This window comes from Pocillopora verrucosa, chromosome 7 (assembly GCF_036669915.1).
Source record: "Pocillopora verrucosa isolate sample1 chromosome 7, ASM3666991v2, whole genome shotgun sequence".
NCBI lineage: Eukaryota > Metazoa > Cnidaria > Anthozoa > Scleractinia > Pocilloporidae > Pocillopora > Pocillopora verrucosa.
The window spans coordinates 18,440,202-18,456,615 of NC_089318.1; the positions used below are offsets into that span (position 1 = coordinate 18,440,202).

The window sequence follows — 16,414 nt, forward strand, 5'->3', positions numbered from 1 at the left end:
ATTAAGGTGCAGTGTATAAATATCTAGTTTTGAGTATGCACTTCTGTTTATTAAAGAATTTTATTTTAAAATAGACTCTCGCGTTTGATTATTGTCTCAAACGTTTCATTAATTTTTTTTAGGATTCCGTTTTCCTTGCCTTCTCCAGCTGAAAAGCCAGTGTCTTGACGTCAACGCTCTAGACATCCGGGACTTCCAATATGGCGGCGACCAGTTAGCCAATGAGAAACGGCGATGTTTGTACGCTGGTTCCACACTTCTTAGCTTGAAGGTATCTCCTCCAAAGGATTGTTTAGAGCAGGAAAAGGAATCAAAACGTAGTAGTAGGCCAAGAAGAGGAAGCGATCTTCCCTCTTCCATCGGGAAATCGCCAATTTGCTATCCACACTTACCATGGACTCTGTGGAAGTAAGTAATGAGTAGAGATCACGTCAAGCATGCTGTTGTTGTCGTTACGTACGGCAAGCACTCGCCTCTGTGCAAACATACTCGCAGTCTTAGGCTTATTTCGTCGCCTTTTCATCTTTTATACTTCAGGCAAAAAGGCCAGGTATTAATCCTGCCCCTGCTACCAGTCATCCAGACCCATTTAATCGAAAGTCTGTGAGGAAACCGCAGAAAGCTCAACAGAAAAAGCAGCAAGGATCGTCAAGGTTTCGGTCTAAACCAAGCTTTGAAATTCAACCTCTTGGTGCTTTGAAAGGTGGGTGGCAAACTGACCGTAAAGCAGACCTCATTCCTCGTTGGTTAATTCTTACATATTTTAAATCTAAATTTTTATCCTAAATAACCGTTTTGTTTACAAACCAGACGCATCGCCAGCCGAGCAGCAGGAATTGTTCATCAAGAAACTACAGCAGTGCTGTGTAGTCTTCGATTTCATGGATCCAGTTAGTGATCTAAAGGGGAAAGAGATTAAGCGAGCATGTTTAAACGAACTTGTGGACTATATTGCATCGGGTCGTGGAGTCCTCACTGAGCCGGTGTATCCAAAAATAATCGAAATGGTGAGTGAGGGTCAAAAATAGCGATTTGTCTTAGTGCATTGTAGGAAACATCGGGGAGAGAGGATGGTTGTATGCCCACAGTTACACAGTGCAAGCTAAATTGGTTTGCGTCTATCTTGTGAAGGAGTAGGGCCCTTGAACTTTCATATGTCCAGCTCTCAGCAGTACATCTTTCTCTTATTGCATATATTCAATGTTTGGAATTATCCTTGCGCTTGAAAAAAGAAAAGAACTAGGGTACACCGTGAATGATAATCAGCATCCGTCGCTAGCCAATGTTGTTTTACGCAAGGCGTTAAACAAGTTAAGGAACTCACTTTTGACAAAAGATTCTGGAGTTGAAATTTATTGCACATACATCATTACCCGTCAAACTTTGTGAATGGAAATGAACTTTGGAAAATTCTAAAACGCTTCCGGACAGTTGCAGCAGAATGCTGATAAGTCCTCCACTTTCCTTGCCGGGGTATTAAATATGTCTCCCAATGTAAATATCATTCCCTGCAATGTTTGCTTTGTACACTCAACTACGGCTAAAAGTGCATCTGTGAATTGTTCCTGTACATTCCCTCAGGTCTCCCTGCGAGAGCTCATTTTTTTCAGTCAGTCGAACAGTATTGATAAAGAGATCAGTTTACCTGATATTGCCGCAAACAAGGAATAACCTAGCGAACACGTCTTACGACCAGAGTGTTTGCCAAGTCATGTCTTGAACTTGTTATGATACAAATCCCTGAGTAATGAGACAAATTAAACACTTGGAAGTCACCTTTTTCTCTTTAAACCTCAATCATGCTTTTTACCTTTCGAGATTTTCTGATTTTTTCTTTACCTCTTTCAATCAACGAGTAAGATATTTACCGGCTGTGGATTAATATTTTTACATTCAATTCTTCGCGTGCTTTATTCTTGTGTTTTATTGTACTCTTACAATTTCTCAAGCGAAGTAATTTGCTGCAGGGTATTAGTGGCATACTTCCTTATTTTAAGTTCTTAATTTCGAAGAAGTTTTGCGGACATAAGCGGAGAAACCATGACCAGTAGTGATTTTACACTTTCATAGTGAATTGCACTGGTTTGTTTACAAGTTACTTTATATGTGCAATTGAGAATGTTTTGAAGTTATGGTCATTTAATTTGTGTCAGTACAGATGTCCCTTTATCCAGAAATCAATTTTGGAGAAGAACATGTACCACAACAAGGCAACATAATTTATATCTTGCTCTGCATTGAGCAAATTGAAAATATCAGTGTGTATAAGCAATCAATATGCTACAAGATTGATTCTGAAAATCAGGTGTTTTCTCAAATTACAACTATCTAATGAAATTTATCTCCAAAACTACACTTGATGTAATCACTGCAAAAAGTCATGAATGAGTGAGGGATGTTTGAAGTGGAATAGATTACATCGGATGGAAATACAGACAGATCATTCAGAGTTAATACCTTCTGTCCATAGTAGGGCTTATCATGTACTCTGAGATCAACAAACATTTTCTCCACTGAAAACACTAAAATTTTGAAAAAAGATATTGGTAAATATTTATTTTGTCTTTCTTGACAGGAAGACCAATGTCTATAGGTGTTTTTTTCAGAGGATAATTGATTCTGTGAAATGAATTTGTTCACTTCTAAGTCTCCTGATTTTCAGAGTGATAAATTGTTGTTATGTTTCATAGCATTTTTTGGTTAAAACTTTAGTGTTAGAAACTCTCCATCAATACTTTGCACTTGAGGCAAATGGCTTCATTGAATTATATGCAAGTAAAATAATTATAATTGTCCAAAGTAGCTCACAGCTGGTGAACATATTGAATTGTTTGATATCACCCACTGCTTCTCTGCTAGGTTTTTATAAGTAGTAGCTGGTATTTGGAGTTTAGGTACTTTCAGTTGGCAGCCTGCTCCTTGAGAATTTCTAAGGAATTATGATAATATTCACAGAAATTATAATTGATTGGCTAGACAAAACCATGCAATTTTTGGTGCCTAATAGAAAACTGATCAAAAAGATCTTCATGAGAAAACCAATATTACTTTGTTAACATGTTCTTTTATCTTATGGGAAGAGCATCTAATTATTCAACTTGGCTCTGGACTGAGCCAAATCAATTCAAATCATCTTCAATAGGCATACAAATGGCTTTGTGTTTCTTCAGTTTTAGTTCAAATGTGTATCCTAGTGTTAATGTAACCTCTCCAACTTTGCTACTCTCATCATGCTGATCTCCCCCACATAAGTAAGGAAAGTGTTGTAGTTTATGATTTCGAACAACCTATGATGATCCTTAATACCAGAATTATTCTAGTAGGGAACCCTTTACTCAGGAATTACCTGCCTTCAGTACTTCCCATCAAGTGCTACTCCCTCAGTGCAGTATCTTGAGTCTCCAATGAGCAACCACTTCTCTCGATTTGTCTCTGGCACCAACTTGGTAATGAGATGTTCACTGCAACACAGATGTATCACCTTGATCTTGTAGAATTTTCATGAATAGGTGTATTCTTGAGTAAATTGTTTTGGCAGTATAGATGAAGTTTCTTTAAAGTCTTTGTATGGTAAGACTATAGTATATTGACATGTATGCCCCCTCTAGGCCCTGGTGGGTACTTAAGTGTGTGGCAACCTTGGGGATCTTTTTCTCTTAGATGTTTAGTGTTTTCTTACCACAATACAAGAATGAATTTCTTTTTTCCAAAGAATTTTTTATATGAGATTGCATGCACATTTACTTAGGTATTGAGTAAAGAGTTTTTATGATTTAAAGATAGATTAGTGTTTCAAGGGGTAAAACTAGGTGTGCTATGTTCTCTATTTCTATTTCCCCCTCTCCCTGACCAGGCCTGCCTTTCATTTTGACCTCTTGTATATAAACAACTGTCTGTTCTGTTTTTCTCTAGTGCCCACCTACAGTCGGATCAGTTGAAATGTACATAGAAAAATTGTGAAATTACCAAAAATGCACTAATACCTAAATTTCAGAGTAAAGAACAAAGAGCTTTTTAGAAGCACAAGCATTAGCTTACACTAAAATTATCAGCTGGTGATGTTCATCACATCAGCTGTTCAGGTTATTTACCCTGTCATTTTATCGGCTGGTTCTTTTTGTTAGCCTGGATAAACATACATTATATTTTCACCTCCTGATTTTCCTTGGTCCCAAAACAATTGATGTGTAATGCTTATTCTAAGAGTTTAATTTTTGAAGCTTGAGGGAAATCTTTGTTTTCTCATTAACATTGTGGCTTGTTTATCAGCAATGCAAGAAAAATGGGGCATTACAGGTAGATGGGTTAAATTGAAAGGAATCAAAAATGGGATATCCGAGCAACCTTAAAAGAAAAGGTCCATGCAACTTTTTTTTTCCAAGGGTAATTTTTGAAGTGTCAATCAAGAAGCTTGACAAATCTTGTTTGTATTTAAGGGATCATTATTGTCACAAAACAACAGGAATAAGCAAAAACATGGTGATCCAGTCACATGATTAAAACTTCCTTTTGTGCCTTAATAGGTTGATGCAAACATTTTTCGTACTCTACCACCGTCTGACAATCCAGACTTTGATCCTGAGGAAGATGATCCAACTCTAGAAGCCTCTTGGCCTCATTTGCAGGTGAGATCTATATTCATGTTCATTGTAAGCTGGTCAAAGCAGTATGTTTTTATCCTGGTCTGAGGTACATGCAATCTTTTCAAGTTACTTTGGTAGTTTTATACTTGTTCCAACGTGCTCTGGATTAAAGTGGTCCAGGTTTGAGCCCATCCTGAGGTCAGTGCATCCATTCTTAGAAACATTTCCCTTTCTCAAGGTCTCATTTAGTAGTAAAAGTTTGTGGGTTTCACATAATTATTAGTTAGCTGGTGACAGTGTTTGGCATACCTTCTGATATGTACTAGTTAGCATTTTAGCCAAGAAAGACATATTAAAACTCTCCAGTTGCTTCACATGTGGGCTAGTTTATCAAGATTATGAACTATGTTTCTGAGGAGTTTAGGCCAAATGTAATGAGTGCTTTTTGGAAAAGGTAGAGTTTGTCTTTCTTGGAAGGAAATCTCTACATATTGGTTTCCCTTGAACAGCAAACATTGGAAGAAGCAGCAATTTAGAAAAATTGATTTTAAGAATAGTGATCCTTTAACAGGATGACAAATAATGACCTTGAAAAATGCAGGGGAGATGTTTTGTTCAAACTATGATGTACCTCTTTAAAAATTTTTAAAAAATGTGTTTTGAGACAAAAGGACGCACTGCTGAAATATTGTTACCATTTTTTTTTGCCATTAGAAACTCTCCCAAACTATGATTTTTTGTGTATTTTCCAAAGTAATGATAAAGAAATAATATCCTTTTTACCAAAAATTCTCTGTACAGTTACATCAATTTGTTTTCACTTGTTGAAGGCATAATGGTGCATGTGAAAAAATTTATTTCAGTGACATTTTGAAGAAAATAATGTTTTAAGTTCAACTCCTGTGATTTTTATATATACTCTTTGGCTTTTAGATATTGATTTAAGTGGCATAACAGATTTGTTGTTTTTTATTTGGAAATTGTAATGTTTCCTCAGTATTTACTCTCTAAATCTACATTTTAATTATTTTGTACAAAAATTTCATTCACATCTGAGGCAGAGCACTTTGAAATATGATTGTCTTGAATTTTGGAATGGCAGCCAAATAAAATATGTTTCTGTTAGCTGGACATCAAACTGATGTTACTTTTTTTATCCTTTTTAATATTATGTGGGATATTTATTCAAGGTGTGACATTTAGGTGGTTCTCTTCTCCTGTAATAATTTACATACCACTTGTGATTAAAATGTCACTTTGGGTGTATGATAATCTAACATTAAATGAAATTGATCCTACATTCTACATAGGAACATCGTCTTGGCACTAAGAAAAAATCTTTTGGGAAAGATTTAACAAATAAATAGGCAAAGAAAAACTACTTTACCATTAAGGCCATTTTTTTCTTTCGCTGGCTCTAGGAGGGTTACATTTGGTTTATGTATTGTAATATATTTTGAGTTCACCAACTGTATGTCTAGCTTGACAAAATTTACATTAGTTCCAGCTACACAATTGAGATGTCTCATCGCAAGGAGTTCCTAATAAAAGCAGTTGAAGTTTACTTTATCACTTTGATGCTAATTTTTTCTAGGCTGTAAATTCCAAATTTTGGAGGGTTATATCAAGTGAGATAATTCCATGGTTAATTATATTTCTGCCTATATAAGTAATTACATGTTTGCTTGTATTCTTATCCTGATAAAGTGCAACAAGATGGAAAAAAATCTTTAACATTGTTGATATTATTTGCCTTTGCCTTTTTTTTGAAAACACAATGTCCACATTAGATGCCTTTTTCCATCCCTTGAATTTTCCTTCAGTTTACATTTAAGTATATTTGAAATTTCTAACCAGGAGGTACTTTATTAATTGTTGTTACTTTGCTGATCATAAAATTTTTAAATCACAAAGGGCAAAATTTCCCTGTTGATATCCAGTATGATAAATGATCACTAATACAAAACTTGAAGAATAGATTGATAATTAAGGTATTCTCCTCTCTTCTAGTGTGTGTGTGTGTGTGTGTGTGTGTTTTTTAGGTTTTTTTGTTTTCTCCAACAACCTTGTTTTTTATGTTTTAATTCACTATAAATGAAAATGATTATTTATTCTCTGACCTTTCTAAGCTCCTTGGAGAAAGTACAGGAATAACCTTGCTTCCCATTTTCTTTTCACTGTTTTGCAGATAGTCTATGAATTCTTTCTTCGCTTTCTGGAATCTGCTGAGTTTCAACCCACCATTGCCAAAAAACACATTGATCAGAAGTTTGTTCTACAGGTAAAACTTCTTTGCTACAAGTCTTTTCTCTGTCTTTTGTACATATCTGGTGATTTTAGTACTGAGAATCCAGTGTTAATTCAAAAAGTCCCCTTATTGATATTTTTCTTTCCTCTTGTTACCTTTATCCTGTGCTAATGTTGTAAGGAGAAATTGCAATCAGGGAGTGATGGGGTAAAGACGACTTGTAAAGACGCCTCGTTTTGACTTACATACAGACTTCAAGCAATACCACTGAATAAAGACATTAAAAAAAGCTATGGGGGCATTATGTTAGTTTAAATTCATTACCAGTCAATGGGTGTGAGCTCATTTAAGGTTATTGTTTGTCAAAGGCAATCCTGTAGCAGGAGCTCCCCCAGTACAAACTGCTAACTGGCACCAGCATACTTGAAAGATAATGGTAGAAATGTACTCTGGCAACTAGATATGAGCCAATTCAAGTGTTAGTAAAGCCTATGAGTGAAAAAAGACTGTGTGAAATGCAGGAAATTCAAGATCAGCTTTATTTTCCCTGAGGACTCCTCGTAAAAATTCTCCCTCATTGAAAGCAGCAGCTGTTGACAACATTAGCTCAAGATTGAGTCAGGCTCATTTACATTGCTCACAATTTCTTAAAACTTTATGGATAGAGTTGTTTCCACTCTCGAAAATATTCTGTTGACAATATATAATTTTTTCTTTGTATTTTGCTATGTAGCTTTTAGAACTCTTTGATAGTGAAGATCCTCGCGAAAGGGATTTCCTTAAGACTGTGCTTCACAGGATATATGGGAAGTTCCTTGGACTTAGAGCATACATCCGAAAACACATCAATCACATATTTTTAAAGTACGTGCACAAACTTTTTTGGCACCTTTTGGTGGTTTGTTTTCTCAATTCATGGTGAAGTGTAATGTTTTGTCATTGCTTGAAAAGGGTTTGAGAATTTGATTTATGTTGTGTTGCAGATTTGTTTATGAGACAGAACACTTCAATGGGGTGGGAGAACTGCTTGAAATCTTAGGAAGGTGAGTTTGATAACTATTCATGTCTCTGTAACCTTCACAAATCAGCTTTTTTTAATTTTTTTTTCCATTTTATGATGCAACTTGAATCATTGGCTGAAGTTTTCTGATACATGAAAGGAGCATCATTTTTAAGAGGAGATTATAGATGAAAGATAGAGAAAAAAACCTTTGGTATTTTGATCATTTACTTGTATGGTACATTCAGTGACAGAGCTGAGATTTTTACCAAAGCTGTGTAACAAGTTAAGGCTGGATAAAGCTTGGTATTGTGGACATAGATAGAGTGAAACAGCTCAAAAGTTTACATTTATGGTTTGCTTAGTCTAAAGTTGAACATTTGAATTTGTCTGAGTGAAGATGGATGGTTGAGTTAGATTTAGCCATGTTCAATTTATTGGAAAATAAAAATGATTTAGTACTCAGGGGTATGAAGATTGTCTGTGTTTATTTTTCAGCATCATTAATGGATTTGCACTCCCTCTTAAGTCTGAACACAAGATGTTTTTAAACCGTGTGTTGATTCCTCTTCACAAAGTCAAGTGCTTAGGCCTCTACCATGCACAGGTTAGAAAACAAGAAAACATCTAAGGAACATTGAAAAGACGCCTGAAAGTTGTTGTTGATTCCTTGTCGCACACTGGGACAGATGATGAAATATTTTCTAGCATTCATTACATGGTTGCTTGTAAATCAGTGCTTCTTTGCATAAGATACATTAACACAAAGGAATTACTTGATGTTATTTAAACATAATATAGCCCTGGCAGTGGTTTTACCTGTCAAATCCCTCTTCACCTTTTCACTTACAAGATCTCAATATAAATTATCCACTTTATATATCATAGGCTTTTCATAATTGTACAGCTCCAAGAATTTGTTTAGAAATCAAACAATATTCCTCGGAGATAGTTTTCCTTCTTGTCATCTCTTTCTGTTTTAAAATTTTTTGATACTGTATGAGGAAATTCCTCTTTGGTCAAATTAGTAATGAAAGGTCTAATTTTCATGCAGGCATTGATGCATCATAACAGGAAAAGAAGATTGCTTACTTCTGTTTTATTCATTCTTGAGTAATGATAAGCTTATCAAGATAAAGGTTTCTGCAAATCAAATAAGGATTGTTACACAACTTCTATCATTAAACATTTCCTTTGGCTGGAACATCATACAGGTGTTAGTTCTACTTAAAAAAAATAATCAGACTGTTTGTGGTACCCTGTTTGTTGATGTACCCTTTTGGTTATTTTTCTTATCTTTCTTGTTTGTCTGTTGATTTCAGTTAGCATACTGTGTTGTTCAGTTCTTGGAAAAGGATGCCACACTTACAGAAAATGTGAGTATTTTTAAATGGGAATTTTGATTTTTCTGGTGTTTTCAGAGGTAATGTCTTTTTCTTTCATGTGATGAAAGATAATGATGTTCATTCATGAGTGAGCTTTCTGCATACATGGAGAAGTTTTGGAGAGTTCATTCTTAACCCTTTAACTCCCATGAGTGACCAAGACAGAATTTCTCCTTACAATATCATTACAATATTGACCAGATAAGTGATGAGAATGAAGAAAAATATCAATTTGGGGATAAATAGTTGATCCAATACTAAATTTGCTGAACTAACATGATAGGAATTGTATAGTTGACAGTGAGTAGAATTACAAATTGGATCTGGGAGTTAGGGTTAAAGTGTGACAGTTTTGCTCTCACCTCTTGGTTTGGAAACAGGGAAAAGGTCCAACACTAATGGGTGACTAGGCTTGTTAGCAACTGTAGAATCAGTATGCATATTCTTCTCTATGTTTCCTACAACACTGACTGGGAGAATTTGTTTTATGATCATGAGCTTGTTTAGATGGTGATTACTTCCCTCATTCTCATGGCCTCAATGTCTCATTTACCAGAGATACTTCGATATTAGTCATCCTTAGAGGTTTAAGAGTTAGATCTGTCTGTTTCTTACAGGTTGTTTTAGGCTTATTGAAATACTGGCCAAAAACAAGCAGTCAAAAAGAGGTGAGGAGGAGCCTATTGTATCAGTGAAATCCTTTTCTCTTTTCCAACGTCAAAGGAAGATTGTTTAGTGATTGTTATCTGTAGATTGGGTTATTTGTCTACCAGAATTTCCACTCTGTATTGCATAACCTGTGAGATGTTGACAATTTTCTCAGTGTAAACAACCATGTAATTCAACATGTACACTCATTTCCTAGTTACAGTGTACATGAGAAACTTCCCTTAAAGTCATCTGTAGATTTGGAAAGCTTGTGCATGTTCCTAGTTAAGCTTAGTACTGGTCATGTGTTGGAAGAATTCTGGAAAGTTATGAAAACATTAGACCGTCTCAGGTTTGCATAACTGTTTCTTAACCTCCTTGGTTTGTTGACAAGGCCATGTAAACGAGGAATCAGTCTTCTTCTGCATAACTTGTAGATGATCAACTTAGTAAGGTGCAGCTTAGCAGTTTCTTTAGCGACAAATAACTTAATTTATTTGATCTTCTTTGCTCCCTGTTCATACAAAGGCATTCCATTCGTATTATAGGTGATGTTCTTAGGCGAGATTGAAGAAATTCTAGACGTAATAGATCCAACCCAGTTTCAAAAAGTAATGGAACCGCTGTTTAAAACTATCGCAAGATGTGTGTCAAGTCCTCATTTCCAGGTAAGTATGCTGGGAACTTAAGCCTGCAAGCAGGCAGTCAGCGGCGCAGTGCCTTGAACAGCGCAGCAGCGAGAGACGAAGCAGCTCGTGTTGTAGGAAGTGCATGTCATTCTCGTGTGTGCCAGTAAAGACCTCCACAATTGTGCTAATGGGCGAGACGTGAAATTGATCTAAAGTCTCGCCCTTGGGAATCCGGCTGTCGACAAGACTGCTTAGATTATCTCTGTTCGAATACAACGATGCAGCCAAAAGAAAGGATTACGCCCAATAACAAAGGGAGTGGCGTCTAACACGCTGTGAGAATTTTGTCAAACCTTTCTAGTAAGCTGTTAATGCTCTAGCAAGGCAATTTGCACATGCGCAACTATTCCCTATTAGAGCATCACGACTGCGTTTACAAACCTCTTCTAAATTCACCCATCGGAGGATTGTTTCCTTAGCTTCACCGTGAATGAGTCCAAACTTTCCGAGTAAAAGTCAGTGGCAAATTAGCAATAACAACAACAAAAGAAACAAAACAATAATTTAAACGTAGCATGTTACCGTATTCTTTTCAAGGGAAATAATTTTTTGGGGGGAGGGCTAACTCCAGCCTGAAGGGAAAAGCCGGTGATTTCTCGTAAGCGCGCACAGCTTACGCGTAAAACCAGGGATAGTAAGTACGTGCAATGCAAAATAACCTTAAAACTGGGGGGGTCGGGAGCATGGATACAGACTCTACCGATGGATAAAAATAACTCGTGACGCGTTTTCTCTATTTTCTTTTCAGGTCGCCGAGCGAGCGCTTTACTTCTGGAATAACGAATATATTATGAGCCTTATTGAAGAAAACTCGAATGCCATCTTGCCGATCATGTTTTCATCCCTCTATAGGATATCCAAAGACCACTGGAATCAGTAAGTGTTAGAACCATTGTGACGCTGTTATTGTCGTGTATTCTCTTCTTTGTGCGGGCTGCGTGGAATCGTTTCAAGTTTCGGGATCGTTTCCCTTTAATCCTTAACCTCCAAGCGTCGTTAATCTTGTTGAGAAGGATTATTATAAACAATTTAATGTGTCTGGCAACAAACTTATACCACACCTCTTGACTTAAGACTCGAGTTGTTAAGGTACACGCCAATTCAGTTTTCTGGCGCAGTCGTGGTGCGGGAGACTGAGGTATTAGTGATGAGGATCAATATCCTTAACACCGAGCTGTTTTGTAGTTGACAACCATATCGAGAAAAGGTATTCCCGGCTTAAAGCGCGACCTCAGGAAGGCGTGTTAAAATCTTAGACAAACCCTTTTGGATTTTTTATCCTGGATTATTGCTAATCACTCTTAAAAAAAACAACAACAACAGACATCAAAGATCAACAATCAGCACGGGTGCTGGTGTTAATCTTTGTCTGATTCTCCGCTAACGAAGTGTCGTTACATTAGTAGTTGAAATTTAAACGAGGAGGGTTTGAGGTTTCACGGTTTTGACGCTGAAGTTGTTGTTCCTGAGTCTGTCGCAATTCGTGAAGAATCAACCTTTCAAGTAATCAGCAGAAAAGTGATAATGATATGCGTTCGTTGACTTGAATTGATTGATTGATCGACTGACATTGATTGATCGGTTGATGACTGATCTTTTGATTGTCTGATTGATCGACTGATAGCGAGAAATTAATAGCTCTCGTGTTGTTATTTAATTTGCTTTGTGTCACCATTTAATATTTTTTATTGCAATAAACCAGATGTTAAAAAGCGCTAAATGCCGAACTGGCTTCTTTTCCTTTATAGAACCATCGTGGCCCTCGTTTATAACGTTTTGAAGACCTTCATGGAAATGAATTCAAAACTGTTTGACGAGCTAACATCTTCGTATAAAAGCGATAGACAAAAGTAAGAGTAGTTTCTTATTTTATAATGGTTTATGCGTTTTCCTCTGGCAGGAGCCCATTAAGTGATGGACTCCTGTCAGAGGAAAACGCATAACAATGGGCTCCAGCTTCTGGTTATTTTTTTCTATTGGTTTTGGTGATAAAAAAGAAATGGAACAAGGCAGTGATTAAGAGCTGATTCGTAATTCTACTTTCAAGCTTGAAAGATACATGCAGAAATTTCAGCTTGAGAGCGTGTGAATTTGTCCAAACAGAATAGGGAGTTGAAATTGAGTGCAGAGGGTTAAGGTAGTAATGTGTTATTGAATTCTTATCTTGTGAATTTTTTTTCAACTTGGTTTAAAAAAAACGTTTGAGATGTAAAATATGAAGTATAAAATCTGATAAATTCAGTGAATGAACTCAGAGAATATGGTTACTCAACCTACCTTCACGATTAGACTGGTCCTAAATTTTTGTTTTGTTTTGTTTTGTTTTTTTTTTTTTTCATTTGAAAAGGGAAAAGAAAAAAGAGAAAGAAAGAGATGAGCTATGGAAGAGACTCAGTAAGTTGGAATTAGATTCCAAAAACAAGTCAACTTCCTCGGTGTCCAGTCCCGCGGGTTCCAGCCTTAGTATCTCGACCAGTTCGGGATCCGGGTCAGCGACGAAGAGCTGAGCTAGCGGTCAGACCTTCTCCGACATTTTGATTTGTGTGACAGTGTTTTTGCAACACTCCGTTCACCAGTGTCTGAAAGAAATTATTAATTTCCAATTTGAGGAAGTTGAACTTCGACTTGCCACACGTTCTTCGAGAAAGCACGAAAGAATTTATTAATTTAAGATGTCGTATATTGTTCAGACTACTTGAGAGTTGTTGCGTACCCGTCTGTTAAAAATAGTAGTTACCTCGGCGGAGGTCGGTCGGTGAAATGAGCTTCGACAAGCGCCATTTTATCGTGTAGGTTGTTTAATGCGCTTTGTCGGCCTACCTACCCGTCGTTGCTGGGCATGCGCAGTCGGTCCATGTTCATATGGTAGGTGGTCTGGTCTTGTCATACTTGGTAGCACAGTAACCATGGTAACGTTTTCTTGTATATGACCGGCGTAGAGTGGTGATTCTCCATAGCTGGTTACCCCTGTAGGCCTGTATGAAATCAAAGCTTAGGAAGAAATAACGTGTAATCAATTTCTGTAGATAGCCCCTTTCTTGACGGGAAACCTCGGCTGTGAAACAGTTTTAATTAAGTGGTGGCCTCTTTAAGACAGATTGTTGCGGCTTGCTAGAGAAATATTGTAAAGGGAAAGTCATTTTTGTTTTTATCCTGGAGTAATATTACGGCAAAAAAGTTGTACCCCCTGTTCACTATGCACCCCTTTAAAAGCATTGGAGTTCTTTCTTAATTTACTGCAAAATCATCAAATCAACTAATGAAACTTTAAATCAAGAAATACAACGCAGCTTTCCAGCCGAGGTTTCCTTTTACATTTTGCAATCCTGTTTCTCCAGCAGTATTTTCCATGTATGTAAGTTTTTACTCTGAGATGGCTTTTCTTTACTGCTTTCAAACAGTTCCTTTAAGGGACACGGATTAACTGAGTTGAAGGTATTTTTCACGTGACGAGGGAACGAACAATAAACAGTATAGATCTTCATGACGTGCCATATGTAATGTTGCTAGATTTTCCCAATGAGCGAATTCTTGACTTGAGTGTGTGGGCGTAACGAGGACACTCTTTACACAGACAAGGTTGCTTTAATTTATCGATTCGGTGTTGTTAAGACGAAACCAAACAAGTCGTAAACGGGATAATAAGGTTTTATCAACTTAGTTGATAATGTAAATTTGCCACCGTGAAGAGTTTCTTTAAGTGGTCAATTTACGTTATCAACTCTGTTGATAGAACCAAATCCCCTTTACAAACCCCCTTCCTCCGACGCTGCACCACTTCAACTTCTTTTACTTTCATTGGTCTTAAACGACCAGTCAGAACAAAGGGAACAATGACAGTTTCTGTGTGAGCTTGTGTAGGGGGTGTGGAACTGGGGTTTGTGTGAATGAAACACCACAACATAGCATGGTAACGCTTGAATACCGCCCGTAATACCATGAAACTTCCATTGCAGGTTTGTTCAAAACATAGTAAACCGAGTGCACGTTAATCAGCATAAAAAATTTTGATTTTGCTCTGAAGCCCTGTAGACTGCCCTACTGTTTAAATTTTGCACGGTTCAGTTTTTTTTCCATACACCGAGATTTACGCCCGTAGAAGGATTGCCGCGTGCATAACGGTTTTTTTTCCCTAGTCAGGGGAATACAAGTCGAGGCTAGCGTTGAGTTTCGGTTTGGCGCTACCTGCCCTAGGACAACTGGACCATAAATCTGATCGGTTCCTTGTTTGACGTGATAGCTGTACGAAACGGCACTCTTTTGCATTTAAAGTGATCAGTTTTCGTCGGAAGTTCCAGGTTCAGATCCGACTGACTCCATTAAGACCGACTACTGAAAGTTTACTCTTGTTTTCAGTTATCTAGGCGCGAACAGGACCAATGTAAAGTAGTGATGTTAAAACGTGATGGAACATTTGGGTTCTATGTATCTCGTTGCAGATTCTTTTCTCGGATAGCCGGATTCTAGCATTTTGCTTCTAGTTTTAGGTTTTCCCTCGGTCTAACCTATGATGTAGGTGCAGCTCGACTTATTCTTAAAAACCCTCACCTTGAAAGTGGATCCCCCATGGAGAGCAGTTTTATTTATTGATCCCAAAAATGATTACTAAACTTTCCGCAGGTGTACTTGTTTTGCGAGGTTAATCAACAATAACCTGACTGAATAGATTCCCTGCTCAAGTCTGCGATAAATCGAACATTGCAGTTTTAACAACTAAATGATACAACACAAAATAACTTGGAAATTGGATTTTAAAGATAATATGAAAAGGTAAATACACAATGAACGCTGGTGGCCTGAGCGATCACTTCCGGCATCCACCCGTGCAAACCTGGTTGAAGTTCATAGCACAAGTACTGTAACACCGGTTCGATTCGGAACGCTTCGATGCACTGTGTCTATCGTGGAATCAATGATCAGACCGTGTTAAATTTGTCGCTGTGACGCCCGCCAAACAAAGCAAATTTTGATGCTATAAGGAAACCCATGCCAATCTGCTGGGGAACTGATGCTGAACAAAGCTTCCGAGAACTGAATATTGGAGTGCGTTGGTAAAGATTTTGCTTTTTTAACTTTCCAAGGTACGTGAAACTGATTGGGCTTTCGTTCCTAGTATTTAAATTTTTTTTTCACCTCTGAAGACAGGGTGGTTTTGCGAAATCGCGCTGCTCTTAAATCCTTTGACTGATTCACCCATGTAGACAGCTCGAATTGGTTGCAAAGCGGTCAGATACAGTTGTTTAAGATGGGTCTGGAAGCTTGCGTTTATTTTAAAAATCGAAGGAAAATTTCTCTAAGATTTTTCCTGAATACCCTTCGAGTCACTTGAGCAGCTAAACAGGTAAGCTTTTGTTACACAACTGCAAATCTCTACTTTGTTATACTCATCTCCTCTTTCCACACCAACTCAGATTTCTCTGTAGCTGCAAACGAAGCGTATCTATTTTCTAAACGGCTTTCAAGTCATTTCTCCGCAATTAGGCTGTGAAACCTTCTTATTGTCAAGCAGCTCTATCTTAAACTGGAACCTCTTTTAAGTCCTTTGCGAATCGTTAATTATTCATGGCTTCTCCATGTTAACTTTCTTAATCATATCATGAAATAGACCTCGATTTTTGTGAGTTTTGGAACATATTTCATGCCTTTAGTAAAAGCTGCGAAATCTCAAATGCTCTCCAAGTGTTTTCAGCGAAAATTGGATAAGATAACTTCATTATTCCCGTTGTCTTGGTCCATTGTGTTTTTTTTAGCAACTCCTGCTTGCACCGGGTCAAACCACTGAAGCACTACCTCACACGAAATCGCACAAAGAAAAGATTGACCATCGCACGTCATGAAAAATATTAATAATTCTAATTTCA

General features: G+C 37.2%; 1 protein-coding gene across 1 annotated transcript; it reads left to right on the plus strand.

Moving 5' to 3' along the window:
• Window positions 1-242: 242 nt before the first annotated feature.
• Window positions 243-14,037, plus strand: LOC131780992 (serine/threonine-protein phosphatase 2A 56 kDa regulatory subunit epsilon isoform-like). Its single transcript, XM_059097635.2, has 14 exons — window positions 243-408; window positions 538-703; window positions 811-1,007; window positions 4,524-4,625; window positions 6,772-6,864; window positions 7,565-7,695; window positions 7,815-7,874; window positions 8,330-8,438; window positions 9,154-9,207; window positions 9,834-9,884; window positions 10,413-10,532; window positions 11,302-11,429; window positions 12,302-12,403; window positions 12,901-14,037. The coding sequence occupies exons 1-14, from the start codon at window positions 394-396 to the stop codon at window positions 13,058-13,060; spliced, it is 1,488 nt and encodes a 495-aa protein (XP_058953618.1). The 5' UTR covers window positions 243-393; the 3' UTR covers window positions 13,061-14,037.
• Window positions 14,038-16,414: the final 2,377 nt, after the last annotated feature.

What these genes read in the sequence shown, in the direction of transcription:
- LOC131780992 (XM_059097635.2), top strand. An exon ending in CTGCTTGAAATCTTAGGAAG is followed by an intron (nt 7,875 to 8,329) that starts GTGAGTTTGATA and finishes TTTATTTTTCAG; the next exon opens with CATCATTAATGGATTTGCAC. An exon ending in TAGGCCTCTACCATGCACAG is followed by an intron (nt 8,439 to 9,153) that starts GTTAGAAAACAA and finishes TGTTGATTTCAG; the next exon opens with TTAGCATACTGTGTTGTTCA.